The sequence below is a fragment of the Eschrichtius robustus genome, chromosome 2 (genome assembly GCF_028021215.1).
Source record: "Eschrichtius robustus isolate mEscRob2 chromosome 2, mEscRob2.pri, whole genome shotgun sequence".
Taxonomy (NCBI): domain Eukaryota; kingdom Metazoa; phylum Chordata; class Mammalia; order Artiodactyla; family Eschrichtiidae; genus Eschrichtius; species Eschrichtius robustus.
The window spans coordinates 116601468-116623608 of record NC_090825.1 but is presented as its reverse complement, the minus strand read 5'-3'; the positions used below and the strand labels follow the sequence as shown (position 1 = coordinate 116623608).

The window sequence follows — 22141 nt, the reverse complement described above, 5'->3', positions numbered from 1 at the left end:
ACCCACCCTACACCTAGCAAATCTGAAATTCTAAGAACAGGGCCCAGCAATGTTTAAATGAAGCTTCTGGGTAATTCTGATGCATGCTAACATTTGAGAACGACTAAAGAAAAAGAATTCACAGAACCATTTTGTTTATATACCATGCTGTATAAGAATCTTGGTCTTACCCATGACAGCCAAAGGACCTGCATCAGACTGGAGAGGCACTCCAGCTCAACAAACAGCTCAAGGTCCTTGTCAGGGACTATAACCTCAAATGCATAACCATTCAATGCTTGAGCTTTCAGCTATCCTAGGCCATTTTCTATGATGGAGGCCAATACAGAGAGTACAGAGCTACTCACTCCTAGCCCTAGTGCATGTTATCCTAACCAAACTGTCTATACCAATTTTGTTACTAATTTGATTTAAAAATATAATCTGCAGTGTTCCTACAGATTTCCACTACATACCATGAGCCTCTTTTGTCACAATTTTTATTCATGATGTTGTTTTACACGTCAAAGCCACCAAAAATGCACTGTGAACAAAGCGAGGCATAAAATGTGTACCCTTCCCCTTTTATAAACTTAATGCCACCGTAATACTTAATAGGGTATATACATCCTTTACTTGTCCCCATCACCCTAAGGGGTTAAAGAATTCAGAGAAAGGATATAACCTTTGAAAGTTCCTTGCAATCATACCGTTTTCTAGAGGAGGTACTTCCTGGTGTACTCTATAGCCAGAAATTCACCTTCCTCATTAATAAAATCTTAAATAAAATTATTTTTAGGATACACAGTACTACAGCTAGCGAACTCAAGCCTTACCAGGGTCACTCTCATATGCCGAATTTATCAACAATCGGTTAAAAGAAAACTGTAAAACAAACATGAAGTGTTTATAAAAGTTTCCTTTACCCAGGATTAACAGCAGCTTAAACTAAAAACTAAAATGGTGGTAGGAAAATTTTCAACTTTATAGCTGGTTAAAGTGCAAACACTCCTCTTAAATAAAGGTTTGCCATAATCTGGGAAATAGCTGTTACAGATTTATCCATCACTAGCAATTTATTTATGAGAATTTCTGCTTTCAAATGCTATCAAATGAAGATATTAAACATTCTTTTCTACAACTTGGTATATCTAACAAAGTAGGATCTATGAAAAGTTATCATTGACAGAAAACAATCAAGGGATTCCATGTACACAAAATGCTTTGTGTAGCTGCTGTTAAAAGTTGGAGTTAAACAAAAGCAGGTAATTAGTAAAGGCCAAAATTAAACTACAGAAGTAAACTGGCAAGGATTTTTTGTGCATGTTACATTTAAAAAAGTGTCATCTGCCCCTCAGTGGTAGATCATGATATTTCTTTCAACTATTTGATATATCCTTTAATACACTTGGACCTAAGAGTTTCAAAGAGAATCCCTTAAATTCTTATTTTTTTTTAAATTAAAAATTTGTTTGACAATAATCTCTTATACCTATAATCCCAACAACTTTGAAAGGCTGGTAATGGTAAAACCAATTCTTGTTATTCCATGTTACTTCCAATTTTATCGTTAAATACTTACACATGTCTAAACATGAGCTTTTACCATTTCCTCACCCTTAACATCTTAAAACTCCAAGGTTTTAAAAAACTATGAAGAGTCCCATTTTCAGTTATGTAACAGCAACAAGAAATCCACCAGCACCAAAAGCTTTAAAACTCAGATCTTTAGTAGCAGTCTTTAGAACACTCTAAATTAAAAATGTAATAATTTGTTAAAGCATGCAAAAAAGCGTAACAGTGAATAAAAACTACAACTGACAAATATATTGGTTAACATTTCAAACATGTATAACCAATGAACATGGCCTAGGTTTTTTTTTTTTATTGGTACTCACTTCAGAAACTTGAATCCACAGATATAAGCAGTATATAACCAGAAAGTTACAAGTAAACACAGATTATACATGCAAATTTCTGTTCACAAAGGTCACATATGCAGTATATGAATTAGAAGCGTGCATCTAAGATTATGGCCAAACTGTTTTTAAAATGCAGAAATGTAAAATTACATCTTGAAAATATGAAGAGATGGTCTACACACTTCAAAAATTAAATGTGCTTATACCAGATGTATGACAGCTACAGGATTCAAGTGACAAGCAATATCTCAAGAAATTAATACTGGTCAAAGAGAATGGGAATATTTTTACATTTCACTGAAAAATACATTGACTACTAGAATACGAAATCTAGCAGGAACTTAGGGAAAAAATTACAAAATCTAAAGCCAATTACTTAATATTTCTTATTACCTAAACAGCATGACATTAAAAGAAAACTGCACCTGCATTTTAATTACCAATCTCACATTAATGACGTTCTCAAAAAATGAAACAAAACCAAAAATGCTTCGAACTGCAAATGAAAAGTCTGAAAGGCTCAGATTAAAATGTGGAATGTTTCAGATGAAAGTAATAAAAATACAATTGGTTTTGTTCTTTATTGAATGGAATCAAAAGTTTTGACATTTCTTTGAAGCTTGGAACTACTAAATTTCATTTCTCTGAATGTTTCTACGTATCTTTCTTAGTGATGCAAGTGTCTTAAGTAGCATATGAAGTCAGTCTCTACCAAGTATTTCTGTCTGTTACCATTTTGATAAAACAAAAACAATTCTTCATTAACTTAACCGTATATGTATTTTTGCTATAACACTTAACACATGAACAGACAGCTATTATTTTTCCACTATAACAAAAGAGTACAATAGTTTTCTTCTAACTATCTGTATTGTATTTAAAAAAGGTTAACATTTAAAAACAAAGAACCATTATTTTCTTTGAAATCATTAAGCTTCTTGCACATCTTAAGCTTCCTTCTTCTGCCTGCGTTCTTCTGCCAATTTATTCAGAAATTTCTGAAAAGAAAATAGAAAATTTTTTTTTACAAGGATTAAGTCACCACAGTGAAACATAACAAATGGATTAATTCCAAAACAAAATATTCTATCCACGTTTAGGGACTTGAGTCTAATTTAACTATAACCTTATCAATATTTTTAAGATCCAGTTATTCTTATTAGGCAAGTATGAAACTAAACTGGACACCACAGTAAGGCATGGGAGAAAAACGGTAAAATATGGAAAAGTTATTTAATGTGCAATTAAGACTAACTTACAGAGATCATCAAACAAAGACCATAACAGCCACACAGAAGAACTACTGTTACCCCAAGAACTTAGTTAAAATGACACGTATTTATTCACTGACCCTTCCACTAAGCCAAGCAGACAAAATATTTATATTAAATTGCTGCTACCATTGAAAATAACCACTGTTCTTAATGCTCTAGTAGCTTTATATTATAAATCAGTGTTATCTACAATTATGAATTCTTTAACTCTTACTTTCAAGTTTTTCCCATTATTTATTTCAATACTTAGTCCTTAAGCCACTAACTAAAACACCAAACTTCAAAATATCCAAACAGAAATTTGTTATGCTTTACCATGTTGTGCTTTTTTAATTTATCCTTTTATCTTTATATCCTGTTGATCATGAAACTTACTGAAGTGTCATTATTAATATATAATAATTTAAAGTCAATGTAAAAATCATTAAGTATGAAGGGATATGGCACTTTATAAAGCTGGCTTTCAGGCCTCCAATATCCAAATTAGAGAAATTACAGTCTAACAACCATTTGAGAATACTCAAATAACTTTATACCAAAGAATTTATAACATTTAGAACTATAAATTTAGAAATTACTCAATTAACAACATTTAGTTAAGAGTGTTTTCTAGAAAGAGGCTTAACAGATGTTTCTAGAATTCATTAAACTGCTCAAGGCCCATCAATAAAGAATGTTATCTCCAGGATAAAGCATGCTGGGTCCACAGGCAGTACTTTCCATAAACTTACATGATTTGCTAGTTTTCACAAAAGAACTCTCCTCTTTTAGATATAGCCTTACCTTTAATTTCTGATAATGAGGAAGGCTGCTGCAATGAGTATTCTTTGCAACTTCTTCATTTGTATAAAAGAGTGAACACAGCTTACAGTAAAACCCTGTTTTAGGTATCACATAGTCTATACCTAGAACACAAACATACATTCTTACAAATTCAGTAAACTGAAGATTTTAATAGTGTTCTCAAATCTTTTTTTCCTGTCAATATAATTTGAATGAGGTAACATTAGTGACAAGTCTAATATAGCCTAAGCTAAAACAAAACAAAAACCATGACATTGTTAATAGTTTGTACTTATTTGATGTTTAAGGTCCCACACCTAATTGTTCTCTTAAAAATCTTGAAATAGAAAAGGTAAACAAAACAAAAAGCAATCTGAAATTCTCAGAAAACTTTATGAGAAAAGAGAACATATTATGGAATGGTAACAAAAGATAATACAAAATCAGGAGACATGGGTAAGAGGAAAAAAGAATGTTCCAATTAAGATTTACAAACTGTTTTGCATAGAAGTAAATTAAGAATGTTATCAGAGCTTATGTAAGACCAATTTTAAAAATCTTATTTAATAAGAGTTTGGGGAGGGTGAGAGGGGAAAGAACAAAGCCTTAAATCTCACCAACAGGAACATTGGGCTGATATGGTCCAATTCTATACTCATCTGGGATTGTATAGTCCTCCTTGTTTTCATCACTTTGGCCATCTGCGTTTTCACTTGTATCTTTGTTGGGATCATCAGCATTCTCAGCAGATTCAGCACCTGGTTCTGTATTTTCCTCATTTTTAATTCCATTTTCCAACGCTGCTTCATTTTCTTGGTCAAGTTCCTCGATCTTGTCCACCTTAATTTCAACCAAACCATCATCATTTTTGTCACCAGATTTAAATGCCATGCCCGATTTACGAAGTTTCTGAAGTTCCGAATCTTCCTCATCACCAACCTCATCTAGAGTGACAAAACCTTCCATACTCCCTGGGAAACGACGCTGTTAAGAAAGACAAATTTACTCTGCAACAATTATCCTGCAGCATCCCTTCCATTTGCTTTACTTGAAGGGAAAGGGATAGCGTCTTTGCCTTCATTCATTTTCTCAAAAAAAAAAAAAAAAAAAAAAAAGCTGACTTCTTCCTTTTTCCCCCCTAAATTACTAACCTTTTCAAAAACAGCTCAGCTTGTTTTAAAACTAAATAATCGAAGGCTTGCCTCATACAAAGAGCAGAAAATAAATATTAGGACATTCATATTCTATACTTTGAGACTATTCTGCTGCTAGGGAATGTATCGAAGAACTGATTTGATAGTTGAAAGATGTCCTTCAAAGAAGGTATCTTATGGTATAAATCTTGCTTAGAGGACATTCAGTCTAAAAATAGCACTGTGGTTTAAAAATCAAGCTCTGGAGTATGACTGCTTAGGTTTAGATTTTGGCTATGCCATTTATAGGCAGTATAACCACAATCCACTCAATTTTAACATATCTCAATCTGCTCATTCAAGAAATGGGGATAAAAAAGTATCTATGGCATAGGGTCATTATAAGAATCAGTTAATCAGCACACACAAAGAGCTTAGGAAAAATTATAGCATGTAATAAGCACTCAATAATTATCAGCTCTTAAGAGTGCAAACATAGCACTATCCACTTCAGCCAGAAAAAGAATCTCAAGACTAACTTTTTTGACCAAGCCATCAAAAACTGGAGTAAGTATTAGTTTCCTAGTAGCTGAGTACTGCTTAGAAGGAACCAATGAAATAGAATTATAAAAATCTCATTTCAAGACCCATTTATCTTAAGGAGCTCCAAAGGGGCTCCTTAACATCGGTAGTCAATACACCATGGGTCTTTTGAGTTACTGTTCTTTTACCATGTATGTATTTTTGTATTGATATTCGCCTTATATGCTCTTATATGTGACATGTGTTCTAAGAAAAAATGTTTTAAAACCTATTAAAGTATCTAATCAAGGTTACATTTCTCTAATAGGAAAATTCTTCAGATTCAACCATTTTTGACAAAAGGTTTTTAGTGGCCTGGGTCAGTTAAGTTACTGTAAAATTCATACCCCATCTTTTAAAAAACAAGCTGGACCATAAAGGCTGCCTACTACTACTTACACACTACCACTACAAAACAGAATCATATGTAGTTTTAAGTCTTTCTCCTTCATTACTAAAAAGTTCCCTTTGTGAACTGACATTTTTCTTTTGAAAATTAGTCCTATTTAATCTATTTATTGCAGAGTTTAGGTTTCAATGTTTTTATTATTCATATCTATTTTTTCCTAATATAAGTGACTTCTCTTTATTGTGACCCTAACATATATAATTTGAAACGTTTATCTGATCTCGTTTTCTACTAGAACAGGTCAACATATAATCTTCCTTTACCTTTTTAAGCTTTTTCTTCGCAGTTGCTGAAGCACTCGCATTTGCATCTTTTTTCACAACTTTGTCTGAAGGTTCCTTTTTCCCATCAGATGCCACATCCCCTAAATTAGCAAGATCTGTCTCATCTCCCACTGAACTGCCACTTTCTAGCAGTGCTGCTGCTTCTTCTTCATCTACAAGTAGCTCATCTTCAGATTCAAGAAGCATGTTAGGTTCTTGTTCTGCCTGGTCATCCTTTGTATCTTTTTCACCATCTTCTCCTGATTTCTCTTCTTGTTCTTTACCTTCGGTTGTACTTTCAGTCTTCTGGGAACCATCAGTTTTGGATTTCTTATCACTTGGAGATTCTTTGCCATCTGGAGAGTAAGATCTTTTCCTGAAACCAAAAGATACCTCTGAATTAATTCACCTGAGCTGGAAAACAAAGGTTTTTAATATACTAGTGTACACAAAGACACCGACACACACACACACACACACACACACGGAAATTACCGGGACTTATCTTTTTTCAGTAAGTCAATGCCTCTGTTGGGAATCTAAAAGACAAAATTTTACAGAAGTTAAATAAATGTATTAGAATTTGTAGAATATATAATTATCCAATTAACTAATAACTGATGACCATCCTTTATATATCAACTAAGCTTATTCAATCTCTGTAACCATACCTAAGAATTTAAGCTGCATACAGTTACCAGTTCATTACAATCAACATTTCAATAGAGCAGTAAATAATAAACATTTTGTTAACAGAACTCTGTTCAAAAAAAATCTTAAATAGATAAAAGTAAAAAGGTGCTTTATACAGACATCAGTTTAAAAACTTCTGTACTAACGAAGACCAGAGAAAGAGAAAAGGTTATTCTCTTTCAATAACCAAACCCTATATTCTTGGCATATAAAAATGTTTATAAGAATGTCATGGCTTGAAAAGCATGAAAACAAGCTTTATAATGAAGTAGAATCAAATACTACATACCCTGAGTACCAATTTTTTGTATTTTTCAGACAGGTCAACTTTTACACATCTCCCTTGAAACCAAAGGGCCTTTTTCAAACAGTGGTCAACCATTGCCATTGCATCTTCTCTGGTCTCCATCTCAATAAAGGCCTGAAAAAAAAAATTAGCAAAGACATTATTTTTCAGAGAATTGTATAGAATTTTAGAGCTTATTTTTTCTACCTGTTAGGAGAATTTAATCTTTAGTATAGAGATAGCAGTAAGAGTTAAACATCACCCAGTGAAATAAGGGCAATTTGTCAGATTTACAAAGTATCTTGTCCAAATATTAAACCACCTATACGCAGTCCTTTTGCAAAAGTAATTAAAGTACTAAGCTTAGAAAATATCACTCAAAATACATTCAGGAAAAGAAAAAAAAATTAAAAAGTAAAAGTTTGGAAGGATACAAACTCATGTTGTTACAAAAGGGTTAAAAAAAAGAAAGAAAAGATGCTCTCCTTACTATGAATTTTAAAAATGAAATACAAGTATGCCATAACTTCATCCATCCATTAAATTCACATAATTTGAAAAGTCTTTAATATCCAGTGTTTGCAAAGCTCTCACTCTCAGACAATGCTGGTGTGACTATAAATGAGTACTATTTTTTGAAGAGGAATTTGACACCATCAAAGTAAAGAAAGCAAATATCAGGATCCAAAATTCCAATTCTGAAATTGTATCCTCCAATCAAATGCATAAATTCACATGCCACAAAGTCCACAGCAGCATTAATGGCACAGCCAAAATACTAGCAACTCTAATATCCATCAACTAAAGAAATTAAATTCATTACAGTTTACTCAATGGAATCGTATAATGTGGAAAACAACAGTATGATATAATCCCATTTGAAGTAAGGGGAAAAAGTATACCTATATACACAAAGGAAGATCTTTGGAAGCAAACTCTGGAAACAAATAGTGTTGTTAACCAAGCAAGAGAAAAGGTCTTTACTTTCCACTTTTATTTATTCACTACAAATGAGGATATTAAAAAAAAACACAAAAAACAAACAAAACTTAAAGCACTTTGAGAAATAATCTTTTTTAAATAGAGCTTTACTGGAGTGTAACTGCTTCACAATACTCTGTTAGTTTCTGTTGTACAACAAAGTGAATCAGCCATATGCATACGTATACCCCCATATCCCCTCCCTCTCGAGCCTCCCTCCCAATCCCACCTCTCCAGGTCATCTCAAGGCACCGAGCTGATCACCCTGTGCTATGCTGCTGCTTCCCACTAGCTAAACTAACTATTTTACGTTCGGTAGTGTATATATGTCGATGCTACTCTCACTTCACCCCAGCTTCCCCCTCTCCCCACTCCATGTCAAGTCCATTCTCTATGTCTATGTCTTTATTCCTGCCCTGCCACTAGGTTCATCGGTTCCTTTTTTTTTTTTAAGATTCCATATATGTATGTGTTAGCATACGGTATTCGTTTTTCTCTTTCTGTCTCACTTCACTCTGTATGACAGACTCTAGGTTCATCCAACTCACTACAAATAACTCAATTTCGTTTCTTCTTATGGTTGAGTTACACTCCACTGTATATATGTGCCACATCTTCTTTTTATCCATTCATCTGTCGATGGACATTTAGATTGGTTCCATGTCCTGGCTATTGTAAATAGTGCTGCAATGAATATTGTGGTACATGACTCTCTTTGAATCATGGTTTTCTTAGGGTATATGCCCAGTAGTGGGACTGCTGGGTCAAATGGTAGTTCTAATTTTAGTTTTTTAAGGAACTTTCATACTGTTCTCCAAAGTGGATGTATCAATTTACATTCCCACCAACAGTGCAGGAGAGTTCCCTTTTCACCACACCCTTTCCAGCATTTATTGTTTCTAGATTTTTTGGTAACGGCCATTCTGACCGGCGTGAGGTGATACCTCATTGTAGTTTTGATTCGCATTTCTCTAATAATTAGTGATGTTGAGCATCTCTTCATGTGCCTCTTGGCCATCTGTATGTCTTCTTTGGTGAAATGTCTATTTACGTCTTCTGCCCATTTTTTTAATTGAATTGTTTGTTTTTTTGATATTGAGCTCCATGAGCTGTTTGTATATTTTGGAGATTAATCCTTTGTCCATTGTTTCATTTGCAAATATTTTCTCCCATTCTGAGGGCTGTCTTTTCATCTTGTTTACGGTTTCCTTTGCTGTGCAAAAGCTTTTGTTTACTTAGGTCCCATTTGTTTATTTTTGTTTTTATTTCCATTTCTCTAGGAGGTGGGTCAAAAAGGATCTTGCTGTGATTTATGTCATAGAGTGTTCTGCCTATGTTTTCCTCTAAGAGTTTGATAGTGTCTGGCCTTACACTTAGGTCTTTAATCCATTTTGAGTTTATTTTTGTGTATGGTGTTAGGGAGTGTTCTAATTTCATTCTTTTACATGTAGCTGTCCAGTTTTCCCAGCACCACTTATTGAAGAGGCTGTCTTTTCTCCATTTTATATTCTTGCCTCCTTTATCAAAGATTAGGTGATCATATGTACGTGGGTTTATCTCTGGGCTATCTATCCTTTTCCATTGATCTGTATTTCTGTTTTTGTGTGAGTACCATAATGTCTTGATTACTGTAGCTTTGTAGTATAGTCTGAAGTCAGGGAGCCTCTTTCCTCCGGCTCCGTTTTTCTTTCTCAAGATTGCTTTGGTTATTCGGGGTCTTCCATGCTTCCTTACAAATTGCAAAATTTTTTGTTCTAATTCTGTGAAGAATGTCATTGGTACTCTGACAGGGATTGCACTGAATCTGTAGATTGCTTTGGGTAGTAGAGTCATTTTCACACTATAGATTCTTCCAATCCAAGAACATGATATATTTCTCCATCTGTTTATGTCTCTGATTTCTTTCATTAGTGTTCTATAGTTTTCTGAGTACAAGTCTTTCGCCTCCTTAGGTAGGTTTATTCCAAGGTATTTTATTCTTTTTGTTGCGATGTTAAATGGGATTGTTTCCTTAATTTCTCTCTCTGATCTTCTGTTGTTAGTGTATAGGAATGCCAGAGATTTCTGTGCATTAATTTTGTATCCTGCAACCTTACCAAATTCACTGATTAGTTCTAGTAGTTTTCTGGTGGCATCTTTAGGATTTTCTATGTAGAGTAGAAAATTATGTCACGCCATCTGCAAACAGTGACAGTTTTACTTCTTCTTTTCCAATTTGGATTCCTTTTATTTCTTTTTCTTCTCTGACTGCCGTGGCTAGGACTTCCAAAACTATGTTGAGTGGCAAAAGTGGACATCCTTGTCTTGTTCCTGATCTTAGTGGAAATGCTTTCAGTTTTTCACCATTGAGTATGATGTTTGCTGTGGGTTTGTCATATATGGCCTTTACTATGTTGAAGAAGGTTCCCTCTATGCCCATTTTTCTGGAGAGTTTTTATCATAAATGGGTGTTGAATTTTGTCAAAAGCTTTTTCTGCAGCTATTGAGATGATCATATGGTTTTTATTCCTTAATTTGTTATTATAGTGTATCACACATCGATTGATTTGCATATACTTAAGAATCCTTGCATCCCTGGGATAAATGCCATTTGATCATGGTGTATGATCCTTTTAATATGTTGTTGGATTCTGTTTGTTAGTATTTTGTTCAAGATTTTTGCATCTATGTTCATCAGTGATACTGGTCTGTAATTTTCTTCTTTTGTGATATCTTTGTCTGGTTTTGGTATCAGGGTGATGGTGAATTTGGGAGTGTTCCTCCCTCTGCAATTTTTTGAAGAGTTTGAGAAGGATCGGCGTTAGCTCTTCTCTAAATGTTTGATAGAATTCGCCTACTATGACTTTTAAAAAACTACCATTTGGCTAGAAAATTTATCTATAAGATAAAAAAACCACTCCACCTTGGATGCCAAATTACCACCCCTGCCCTTTCTTCACTACGAGGATATTAAAAAAAAAATGAAACAAAAAACTTAAAGCATTCTGAGAAATAATCTTTTTCAAAACTTCTACATGTATATTACCTGACTTTTCATCCTCATCAGTATATAATTCTTAATTTTCCCATATGGCTCAGCAAGCTTGAGGACAGCACTGTCAGAATAGCCAGAATGAGGTAAATTGCTGAGATGTATCACACGTCCAAGCTCTTGTTTTTGATCAAACTTCTGGTCTGGTTTCCCTTCAGGTTTCTTTAATTTAATAAATGGGAAATAAAAGGAGGGAGGGGGAGTCAAACGTTGGTAGGTATGCCGTAATTATTAGTTAATAGTTATGATTATCCTAGATATTAGCAACAATTTAAAATAGCTGTAAGTTTGTAAATATTAAAATGATGTATCAAATGGTTGGTAATACAAATCTGGAAAAACAGATATTACCTTTATTCTTTTATACTTCTGGGATAAATGAACTCTCACTGGCTTGCCAAATACTAATGCTGGTGTGGTTGTATAATAATCCACTGCAGCCTGAGCATCTTCTGTGGTTGCCATTTCAATAAATGCCTAAAATGGCAAAAAAAATTATTTCCCAAAACCAACCAAATTCCACAATGCCCAAAGTCTTTCCAAAAATATTTAATCATTAATTAGAAAGCATTTTCAAGAATCTAAAAGCAAAACAAGAAACCCAGCATTGCTAATTTGCTATGTATTAACGGTCACCTCAGATTTTATTACCATCATGATACTAAAACTATCATTTATTATGCCTACTGAACCTGAAATAATTTGGTGCCACTTGGGTAAAAGTTTGAAATGGTTTTTCAAATAATTATTCTTATATAGCCCTTATAGTAGCAGCAGTATAATAATGACAATGTTACTGCTTAAGAATCACAATTTATAAAGTTACTAATAATCCGTTAGTACTAGAATTTACTACTGATTAGTTCAACTATTGGCCCTTTGCTCTGTATTACATTCCATATTGATGATTTAAGCTTACATTCTTTTTCTAATACAAAATTATGTAATCCCTTTTGGAAATATTTTAGTGATGAATAAATACTACACTTAACTCATACCTCATTAATTTTATTTAGAATCAGATGATTTGAAATAACTCCAAATGGTTCCACCAGCTGTAATAGTTGATATCTCAAGTTTTTCCCTCGCTGGAAATCCATGATGTGAACAACTCGGCTAGTTTCCTATCCATTAGGAAAAAATCAAGTTAGTAAACAAGTCTCTTTAGAAGCAATACGAAACAGGTTATGTATTATATTAAAACTTTATAATCTACAGTCAACTGGAAAAAACTAAATATTTAAAATATGTCACTGGGGCAAATCTCAAAAGTTTCAGAAAACAGTACCTGCACTGATATTTAAATTGACTACTGTGTACATAATTAGATAGCAAAGTTCTTAACTTTGAATCAAGGTGAGATCTGTAGACTATGGACATATGAAAACAAAGTTTTAACTCTTATCAAAGCCATATATAAAAGCCTGATGATTTTCAAACTAAAGCAATCTTCCTATAATAAAGACTATGACACAAATTCAATTAGCAAGGATTCAAGTCAAATCACATTCCCCCGAACAGCTAAAACAGCAAAAGCAAGAGCTTTATTACTGACCACTCTGCCCTTTTGCATGTGTCTTGGTCCTTGCAGGTTTCCATTTCCAGCACCTTTATAGGGAAAAAGTGTATTTTTCAGTCTTGTAATAAATATACTTGCGCTACCAGGCTATTTTAATTGAAAAACAGACATCTTTCAAACACAAATGAAGGATATTACAAATATCATATGAGTACCACATGTCTTCTCATGCAATGTTATTTCTGAGTTACAGTTCAATGACACTTCTTTTGCCTAACATCACTGCATTTAATTTTTATGATAAAAGCTCTTAGGGAAAGGTAACATGAATTTTATAATCACCCAAATTTCCTCTTGGTCCAACTGCTGGTCCCCCAAGATGAAATGAGGGAGGCGGAGGTCCCAGAATTCCTGGTGCTGGGTTTGTAGATTGCTGCAACATGAATGGATCACCCCTAGTATAATGTGAAAACATAAAATACAAAGCATGATAAAGTCCATCAGAAATAACTAAAATTTACTGTTAAAACATTTGTATGACTATGATTCCAATCTTCGGGGGCATTTATGTATGAAGTAACTAGGGAAAAATCTATAACAATAAAATAAAAATTACTATATAAGAGATAGTTTCTAGAAATTCTTTCACCCACAGTGACTTCTACTTTTACCGAACTCTCATATTCAATAAAGAAATTATGAAAATACTGTTTATGAAATGTTGAAAAATTTAACCTGAATTCCTTACATTGATCTCCTTTACAAACAATAGCTTAAAAAATTTAACTTACATTGTGTGTCCTGTATCATTGTCAGGATTCCATTCTGGGTAGCTTTAAAAAGACCAGAAAATTAACTTTAAAATAAAACTGTCCTATTCACAAAGTAGCCTCGCTTGGCCTTTAAAATAGAGATTATTCATTAGTAAAGTTATACAGAGTCTAAGTGTTAGAAATATTACAGTTTAAAAACATGACATGTTGATATTTCCAAAGGAAAATTTCAGAATTTCAAATTAATCCAAATGAAGGAGAATATACTTGTTCTGTATTGCCTGAAAATGTAGGCAATGTATGTTGCAATTAAAATACTCCTATATTTGGTTTTTTTTTGGCCATGCCACATGGCTTGTATCCCCAATCAGGGACTAAACCCAGGCCCTTGGCAGTGAAAGTGTGTGTAGTCCTAACCACTGGGCCGCTAGAGAATGCCCTATATTTGTTAATTCACAAAGAAGAAAAGTGCTCCATGAGGGACTGGAAATGTTGGGTTATATAGGGAAACAAAGACTGACCACAGATTTTCTTTCTCCAATATTAAATACCAAGAGCAGAGCTGAGTTGTGTCACTAGACAGAAAGGACAGCCCCAACAGAGCATAGCATACGTGAAAATGGCCACTCCAGTGAACAATGGGTATCATGTGCTATTTAGGCAGGGAGATTCTTTAGGAATTCAAATTCATTCTAGCAACTTAAACTCAGAATCAAAAGTATCTCAAAAGCAAGAAATACATCCTGAAGGGTTTTGCTTGAAAACTAACTTTTAACTTCTAGTAATTTCCCCCCTTTCCACATCTTCTGTATTCTTAGAGCATGTATTACTGTTACTGCAAATGCTCTCATGAACCTGTTCTATGTATCAAAGGCTATCTTTAAGTCTATTAATTCTTTCAATTTGTATAAAAAGAACCAACATTAACCCTACAAATATTAAATAACAAAGTACCACTACCACTGCATCTAACATCCCATATACAATTCCAGATCTAAACATTTTGTTTGTAATTGGCATTGCCTGGACAGTATCAACTATGCAGTAAAAACAATGTGGATATTACAAGTAAACGGTGAACTCCCCAAAGCAATCAATGGGTGTTTCTGATTCATGATAAGGATGCTTTAAAGGTATTTCAAACTCCTACATTTCAAGAAGAAGCTGGCATCGACGACTGTGACTTGCTCCATTGATATGTTGACTCCACTCCTGTAGCAAAGTAAATTAGTAGAATTAACAAAAATAAAACTAAGGTATTTTCATTTGAACCATTCAAACTCTAGAATGTTAATCTATATGTAGTATCATAAGCAGAACAAACACCTGCCCATTCACTAATCACACTGAATTAATTTAAAACCATTTCTCTGAATCCTTGTAGCTTGATCCTGCCCTCAAATACGCCATGCACATTCTTGGAAAAACTGGATAATTTGGTTAATATACTAACAGACCTGACAGGGAAAAGATATAGAGTTAATAAAGATCAAGAGTAGTAACTGACCTTGAGATCAGTAGGCATATTAATTTCTGTGGACGAAACTGAATTTTTATTTACGTATCATTAGAATTGCTTTTATAGAACTCTAAATATGATAAAATATCCATGCTTGTATCACTTTAGAAAATATATACTATAAATGTGAATAATTAGTTAAAAACAGTATCTTTAATTTCATCCAGCCTTTGAGGTATGTTGCAAGTGTACTAAAGCCATAAAAAGCTAAGTTGATTCAACAGGAGTGACTTTTCTAGAAAATGCTCCCATTTATCAAAAAACTAAGCTCCCATTATATTTCCCAAAAACAGAGAAGCAAATTTTAGGAGTGTCCTTTTCTAAATTTTAGGGATGAAAACATTTTATTTCTTCAGTATTTGCTCCTGTGTGATTATTTTAAATTTGAAGGGATTATTTTTTTTCCTATTTTATGCAAATAAACTTTCCTTTCTTTAGTTAAAAATCCACATGTAAATGATTAACATAAGAGTTAGGAAAAGTAGGCTTTGCAGCCAGACTGCCTACATTCAATTCCCAAGGTGCCACTTACTAGATGTGAATCCTTCGTATAAGTTATTTAAATTCACTGTGATTCAATATTCTCCTAGAATTTTGTGAAAAGTAATGAATTAATAAAGGTAACCTGTTTATCGGAACATTGCCACGCACATAGGAAGTGCTAATAATAAAAAAATTTTTCATTAAAAAGAAAAAAAAGCAACTATTATTACATTGCTTATAAAGAAAGCTATCTTGTTTTACACTTCCCGCTTTACAAGTATTATTGTTTCACAAATCCCCACAAAATAAGGCAACTTTTCCAACACCCACACTACCTAATACATTATATTTGGAATATAAAACATGGTCAGGCAATGTTTTAAAAAGGGAGTCTCACTTAGAGCTGAACTAAAATAAGGAACCAAATTACAAGAGACACCATTCTGAAACTTTAGAAAAAGTTATTTTATAAATGGGATCTAATTTTTAAAAACTAACTTCCATTTTGAGAGTTTACACACATTTCTATGCCCTACTAAAAATTAACTAAAACTGTGAAAGAGGTAAAATGGAACACATTCAAACAGAATGGTACTTCTAAGAACTTAGGGAACTATCTCTCAAAGCTGGATTGTCTTTTTAAAATAATGGCTAATAAGTAAGGAACTGGAAGAGATCGCTCCAGCTGGCTCTACAACCAGATATTTGGGATATAAAACATTTCTACTTGCAAAGCAACAGACCACTGACTTGTTGGAGGCCACTTTAAAAATGGCTGTAACCAAGAGGCGCCATAGGTAAAGTTCACAAAATTCAGAAGCGGGATTAAACAAATACATTAACTTAGAATTTTCTTAACGAAAAATATTCAGATTTAAAATACCCTTGAGAAGTAGTGTGTTGGGAGAGGAGCAAAAGTTACCCTATTAGGCATGCTTCTAATTAATAGGAGATGGAAAGGATATCTAGTTGACCAGAAGTTATTTATATCCAATCCCCCATGATCTTTAAAGGTTCAAACTTGTGAAAGTATGGCTGGTCTTACAAAGTACTAGAAGGAAAGCCAAGATCAAAGAATCAGTTATATACCTCCCAAACCCACCCATTACTAATCTACACTACCATACCTGATCTTTTACTGTTTGGTCTAAGGTGAGGATTAAAAGCCAAAAGCGTTTTTTAAAAAACCTATATCCTTGGATTCTACATGGAGGTAACTCTCACATCAGATTAATAAAGAAAAAGGATTCACTTTTTGAATTCAGAAGTTCTGCAGGAAAAACTACATTCACCTTGATGTCACTGAGATACCTAAATTATATAAAGAAAAGATAATTTGGAGAAGCACATGTGGAATGGCAGAATAAAGAATAACTTAAGGGCTTCTAGAATACTGAAAGGAAAATATGAACTCAAGTGACAAGACAGTGAAAGGGCTGTAGTGGCCAGTTTTCTTTAAATGAAAGGAATTTTGAGGCAAGTTTGAGGCTGTGTAGAAGAGCAACTTGATGTTCTACAATGACCTAGAAAGAAATAAAAGCAACACCATCACTGAAAGTTACTTAAAATATCAAAAATAATGATGACAAATTAGATGTTTTGCACCTAAAAGTTTCTTATTTCATAGTAAGAAGAAGTTTTGATCATGTAGGCTATTTAACGTTACCACTAAGTGAAAAGAACAGATTTTCCAAGTTATGCAGCAATACCAGAGAGCAGGATTAAATGTTAAAAAAATTTTCATTATCTACTTTCTCTAAACTCATTGATTCTACATCAGCTATAAATTAAAAAGATCCCTACTAAAAGTGAGTATTTATTTTTTCCATAAAGAAGATATCCAGAAAACATTAGCCATGTTAAGGAAACTAAAATACATTAAGAGAATCCAGGTGCTAAAACTTCTTAAAATTGGTACAATTTACAAATACCATAAATTTTGTAAATCAAACAATCAAAGGGCCTCTAAAGTAATTCTTAACTGTTTCTAAATTGGTGATAAAATACCCAAACTAGCTAGGGTACATGCATTTTTACAGGTTAAAAGTACCTCTTGCACTAGGTAAGGTGTCTTCTTACTCTTGAATTCAAAGTTTCAAATATTCAAAATTATTCTTTTGTCAATTTAGGTCCGTTACTATCAATATTTAGTAATATAACTGTTAAGGAACTAGAAGGTAGCAACATTTGGAGAGAAAAGTATAATCATATATAAAAATAGAAACTTTTTTCTGATTAAAGTCCTTCTTGGTTTTCTTTTGTGTTCCTTTACTGAATTGTTTTCCCATGTGTAAGCAGCAAGGTTAAATTACCGCTCAAAGTCAGGAAAAGGAGACTTCCAACAACAGCTTTTGATTTATGATGACTCCAGTAGCAAAGATTTTAAGTCCCTTACAATCACTTTCATTTGAGACACTGTAACTAGCTATCTTCCTTGGAGTTTAGAGAACCTATCTGAGAATATTTCTCATATTGCCATTTCTGCGAACAGGCAAGAAGTAACAGAAAATATTTTGAGTCACCAAAGCTTAATGGACCTTTTCTTTGAATCAATTCATACCAGACCTAAAACTTGAAGTTTGGTACTGAACAAAAACTAAATTCCATGATATACTTAGTGTATCCAACAAATTTGAAAAAGGAAAACACCTACTAAATATAATTCCCTAACTTCTATGAGTCTGTGGTTCTGTCTTAAATGAAAATTAATCTATGAACGTAAATTTAGCATTTGAATTTATTTTGACATGGATTAAAGATTAAAATATTCCTTGTATACTTAAATTATTGATGCATTAATTCAAAAGATTTTTGTATTATAGGAATACATACATATATTTAGCTAGGAATTATTCTTAAAGATATTTTTCAAAATACTCTGTAAATTCAAATAATATAAGAAGTCTCTTCTTTTAGTTATCTGAGACAAAAATATTGAGATCCAAACACAGAAAAGGGATTGATTGGTAATACTTTTAAAAAGATTAAAAACAAAATCTCTAATGACCTATATGATATACTTTGCTCAAAAATCAACTCAATTAAAAATGCATTTAAAAGGGATAGATATGAAAAGAAAATGACCCTTCCAAATGTTACTGTGAAGAAAAAACCCTGTGACAGTAACCATCAAATCAGTTTCATGGCAGCAACATGTTCCAGTTAAGTACAGCACATCAGGAAAAATGGATGGTCAGATTACAGATCAAGCTAGTGGAGTGCTATAATGTTGACTTTAAGTCAACTGCACTGTATTTTGGGGGGGAAAAAAACCAGTGCGAATGATTAGCATTGAAAACGTTGAAAGAGAAAGGACAATATATTTAAAAGGACATTTTGAAAAAGTTCCCATTTTGCCAGATGTGATAATTAAAGCAAAGGAGAATTAGATTTTTTTTTTTCCTCAAATGACTATACCAGAAGTCTAAGCCTAAGTCAGAAAAAGAACATGCTTATGAGGAACACAGAGCAGGATACTGCAGTAGTTGATTTTCCCAAGTCTCTAAAGGGATAGATGCAATATGGGATAATAAAAAGTGAGTTTTGAAGTATGTTTAAGAAAGTTGTGGAAAAGGAGAAAAAAAATGATGAAAAAATTTCAGTTATAGCATGAGAGTTTGTGTTAAAGGGAAATTAAAAAAGGAAGAATGAACTAATCTAAAATATGAAATATACTGAAACAAACACCAGGGCTCTACATTAACTCTTTCCCTGTAGCCACAGATAAGGAAAAAAAGAGAATTGTTCAAGAATACATCTTTACTACATACGAATCAGTAATTAAGACAGATGGAGAGCTGATTATCTAGCATCCTGAATGGCAGAGCACATTGACTGCAAAAAAAAAAAAAAAAAAATACTTAAAACAATTCAACAAAGCAGACAAAAAAACCTGCTTAAATATACGATTAAGAAGAACATATTGATGCCAAAAACCAACAAGATAATCCCAGTGGATGACAGCTTTGTGGCCAGAAGTAATCTAGGCAGATTGTATTAATGTAAAGCCCTGGTTTAAAATGCTCAAAAACAATTACCTTCGAAATAAAGTAAGTGTTCTCAAAAGTATAAAAATTCTTGATCAACTCAATGTCACCAGACTACAGAATTAGAGTAAAAGATATAGGTAAATACAGAATAGGCACTACAACGTAAAAGAAATTAGAAGTATCTGTTGCATTAACTCACCTTATTAGAATGAACTGGCAAATCACATATAGAGCACAGATGGGGATAACCCTTCGGTAAGAGTCCATGGAAGTCTTCAATATTGCTACTTGGAGGAGCGCCCCTCTTTTTCTCAAAGAGAGATCTCTCTTGTAAGGGGCCAGGACCACGTCCCATTCTCTCATACTCACTGTCAAATTTATGATAGTTATGCGAGGTCTCACCAAAAAAAGAATCATCCCTACACCTTTCTCCATCTCTTAATCTGTCATCTTCATAATCCATTCTGTCATAATAACCAGATTCTTGAGAACGACTTCCATGGTCATAATCAAGCACTGGGTTGAGACTAGGACCACGATCATCAAAACTATCTCTTCTAAAGTGCCTCTTTTCTTCCCAATCGTCCCTAGGTACTCTGTATGGTGGCTCCCGTGTAGCAGATCTGCCATCTCTACCATAACTCAATGTAGGGCCTTCTTCAGTTCTCCTTCTTTTAAGCTGTAGAAGGATTTGGGGCAAGTTCTCAGGAGTAATCTTGTCCTCTGGATAACGACTCAGTTCATCTAAGTCTCTAGCAGACAGACCAAAGCTGGCCAAAATGTTACTGGCCTGGTCTGCATCTCCACGGTGTTGAGAAGACAAAGGGAGTGGACCTCTACTTCCAATGTTAAATATAGACTGCAAATTATGGGAAGAAGTACTAGCAGAAGACAGTGCACTATGAGCTCCTTGTTGATTCAATGAAGAACTCATTCCAAGATTCATTAAACTAGCAAGGCGTGCAGTACCCTGGTTCATCCTTCCAAGAGATGCTGGCATACTTAAAGACTGGGTAGCAGCAGCAAGAAGGCCTATTCCTGCTGCAGACAGGTCACGCCCATGACCCTGCGAGTCCCTACCGAGAGATGACTGCTGGAATGACTTGGACATTGTAGAACTATCTCTTGTCTAGTTTATAGATTAAAAAAAAATTTTTTAGAAGATGGCCAAAAAGAAAGCTCAAACTAGAAAACTAGGTTAACTTTGCTTCAAAAAATGGTAACGCCAAGAAAAAGGATCAATAAGGACTGTAGAATCTTCTTCAAGCTGAGAACCAGCAGACAACTCTGTAGAAAAATAAGCAATTTTAGTCATAAATCCCTTTAAGTAGATGCCGTTTTTTTAGAAAAAAAACTTATGCATCATGTTGATTAAAAAAAAAAACATTTAAGATCTCAAACTTACAAAGAATTACATAACTTAAACAGATTTCAGATGTATGCAGAGCCTGCATATAGATATTTAAAAAGTAGTCTTTCATGATAAAGTTTAACTATTAAAGGGAATTTCATACTGAATTTAAAAACATTTCAATTGAAGGGTTAGATGTCTGGATACATCAAAATTTCAATAAAAATATAGATGGGTCTCTTCTTTTAGAAGAATAAAAATACACCCTATAGTATGATGCTTAAGTTCCAGAAGACTAAAAACAAAAAATCAAGGTCAGCAAGTCAAAGATGAATCAGTTGTATTCTGTTTTAGAAAATGAGACCTATTAACACTATCAGAAAGAACCAAGTAAAACCACAAGTAAACGAAGCTTAGGTGTCAAGTACCTAGTATAAGATCTAAGATCAAACACAATAGCTGAGACCTTTATGCAGCAAAATCAAATTGAGGTAAAGACAGATGTGAAGAAAAATAAGGGACTTCCTACAGTTTAAGGATTTCTGCACAAATTTAAGCCAAATAATTAACTGCCTTCTTACTGTCCATCCTATATCAGGCAGTTGCTTATTTCATCTCTAATCTTAAAAGGTAAGGAGAACTAAATATGCGCAGTACAGAAATAGGAGACCTCCCAAGAAAAAACCCAGGTACAGGAAGTATAGGTGATTTAAAGAAGTGAAACTCCTCAAGGTAGCAGCCATCAACATTCACTTAATGCTCAAGGCCACAGCACCCCTAGAGCTCAAAACAGGTGAAAATGAAAATGAGATCTTGCTTACACAGATTTCTATAAACACAGATTCTTTCACAAGAATAGCCCAATCACCTGGAAAATTTAAATTCTGAATGCGATCCTCCAAGATGTGTTTCCTCCAAGACGTGAAAATAATGAAATTATTTTCATTTTCTTTCTTAAATTGTTATTTTACCTCAGAAATTGTTACATAAGAATTTGGAAAGCACTTGTGTGAGCTCATAAAGTATCAGTTAAATGATATACACAATAAATGTCCTTGATGAAACAATTTTATAATCACAATTACATACAGAGGTTGATAAGTCTTAAATTGTTTGCTACATAATTCTACTAGAAGGCATTGCTCAGTTAACTTTAATACATTTCATCACC

At 33.5% G+C, this 22141-nt stretch overlaps 1 protein-coding gene across 6 annotated transcripts in view; it reads right to left on the bottom strand.

The window, feature by feature from the left end:
* Nucleotides 1-462: 462 nt before the first annotated feature.
* MATR3 (matrin 3) overlaps nt 463-22141 on the bottom strand; it is a 49957-nt gene continuing 28278 nt past the window's right edge. For 3 of the 6 annotated variants that reach the window (XM_068535968.1, XM_068535969.1, XM_068535970.1), the window contains 14 exons: nt 19819-20906; nt 14779-14840; nt 13647-13688; nt 13198-13310; nt 12892-12944; nt 12335-12460; nt 11688-11813; nt 11331-11498; nt 7328-7459; nt 6841-6884; nt 6346-6721; nt 4576-4942; nt 3959-4080; nt 463-2899 (listed from right to left, as the gene is read on the bottom strand). In XM_068535968.1, the coding sequence (XP_068392069.1) occupies nt 2849-2899; nt 3959-4080; nt 4576-4942; nt 6346-6721; nt 6841-6884; nt 7328-7459; nt 11331-11498; nt 11688-11813; nt 12335-12460; nt 12892-12944; nt 13198-13310; nt 13647-13688; nt 14779-14840; nt 19819-20730 (2694 nt within the window). In that variant the 5' untranslated portion in view covers nt 20731-20906 and the 3' untranslated portion in view covers nt 463-2848. The remainder of the gene's footprint in view (nt 2900-3958; nt 4081-4575; nt 4943-6345; nt 6722-6840; nt 6885-7327; nt 7460-11330; nt 11499-11687; nt 11814-12334; nt 12461-12891; nt 12945-13197; nt 13311-13646; nt 13689-14778; nt 14841-19818; nt 20907-22141) is intronic. The other 3 variants (XM_068535974.1, XM_068535973.1, XM_068535971.1) reach the window with 2 other exon arrangements.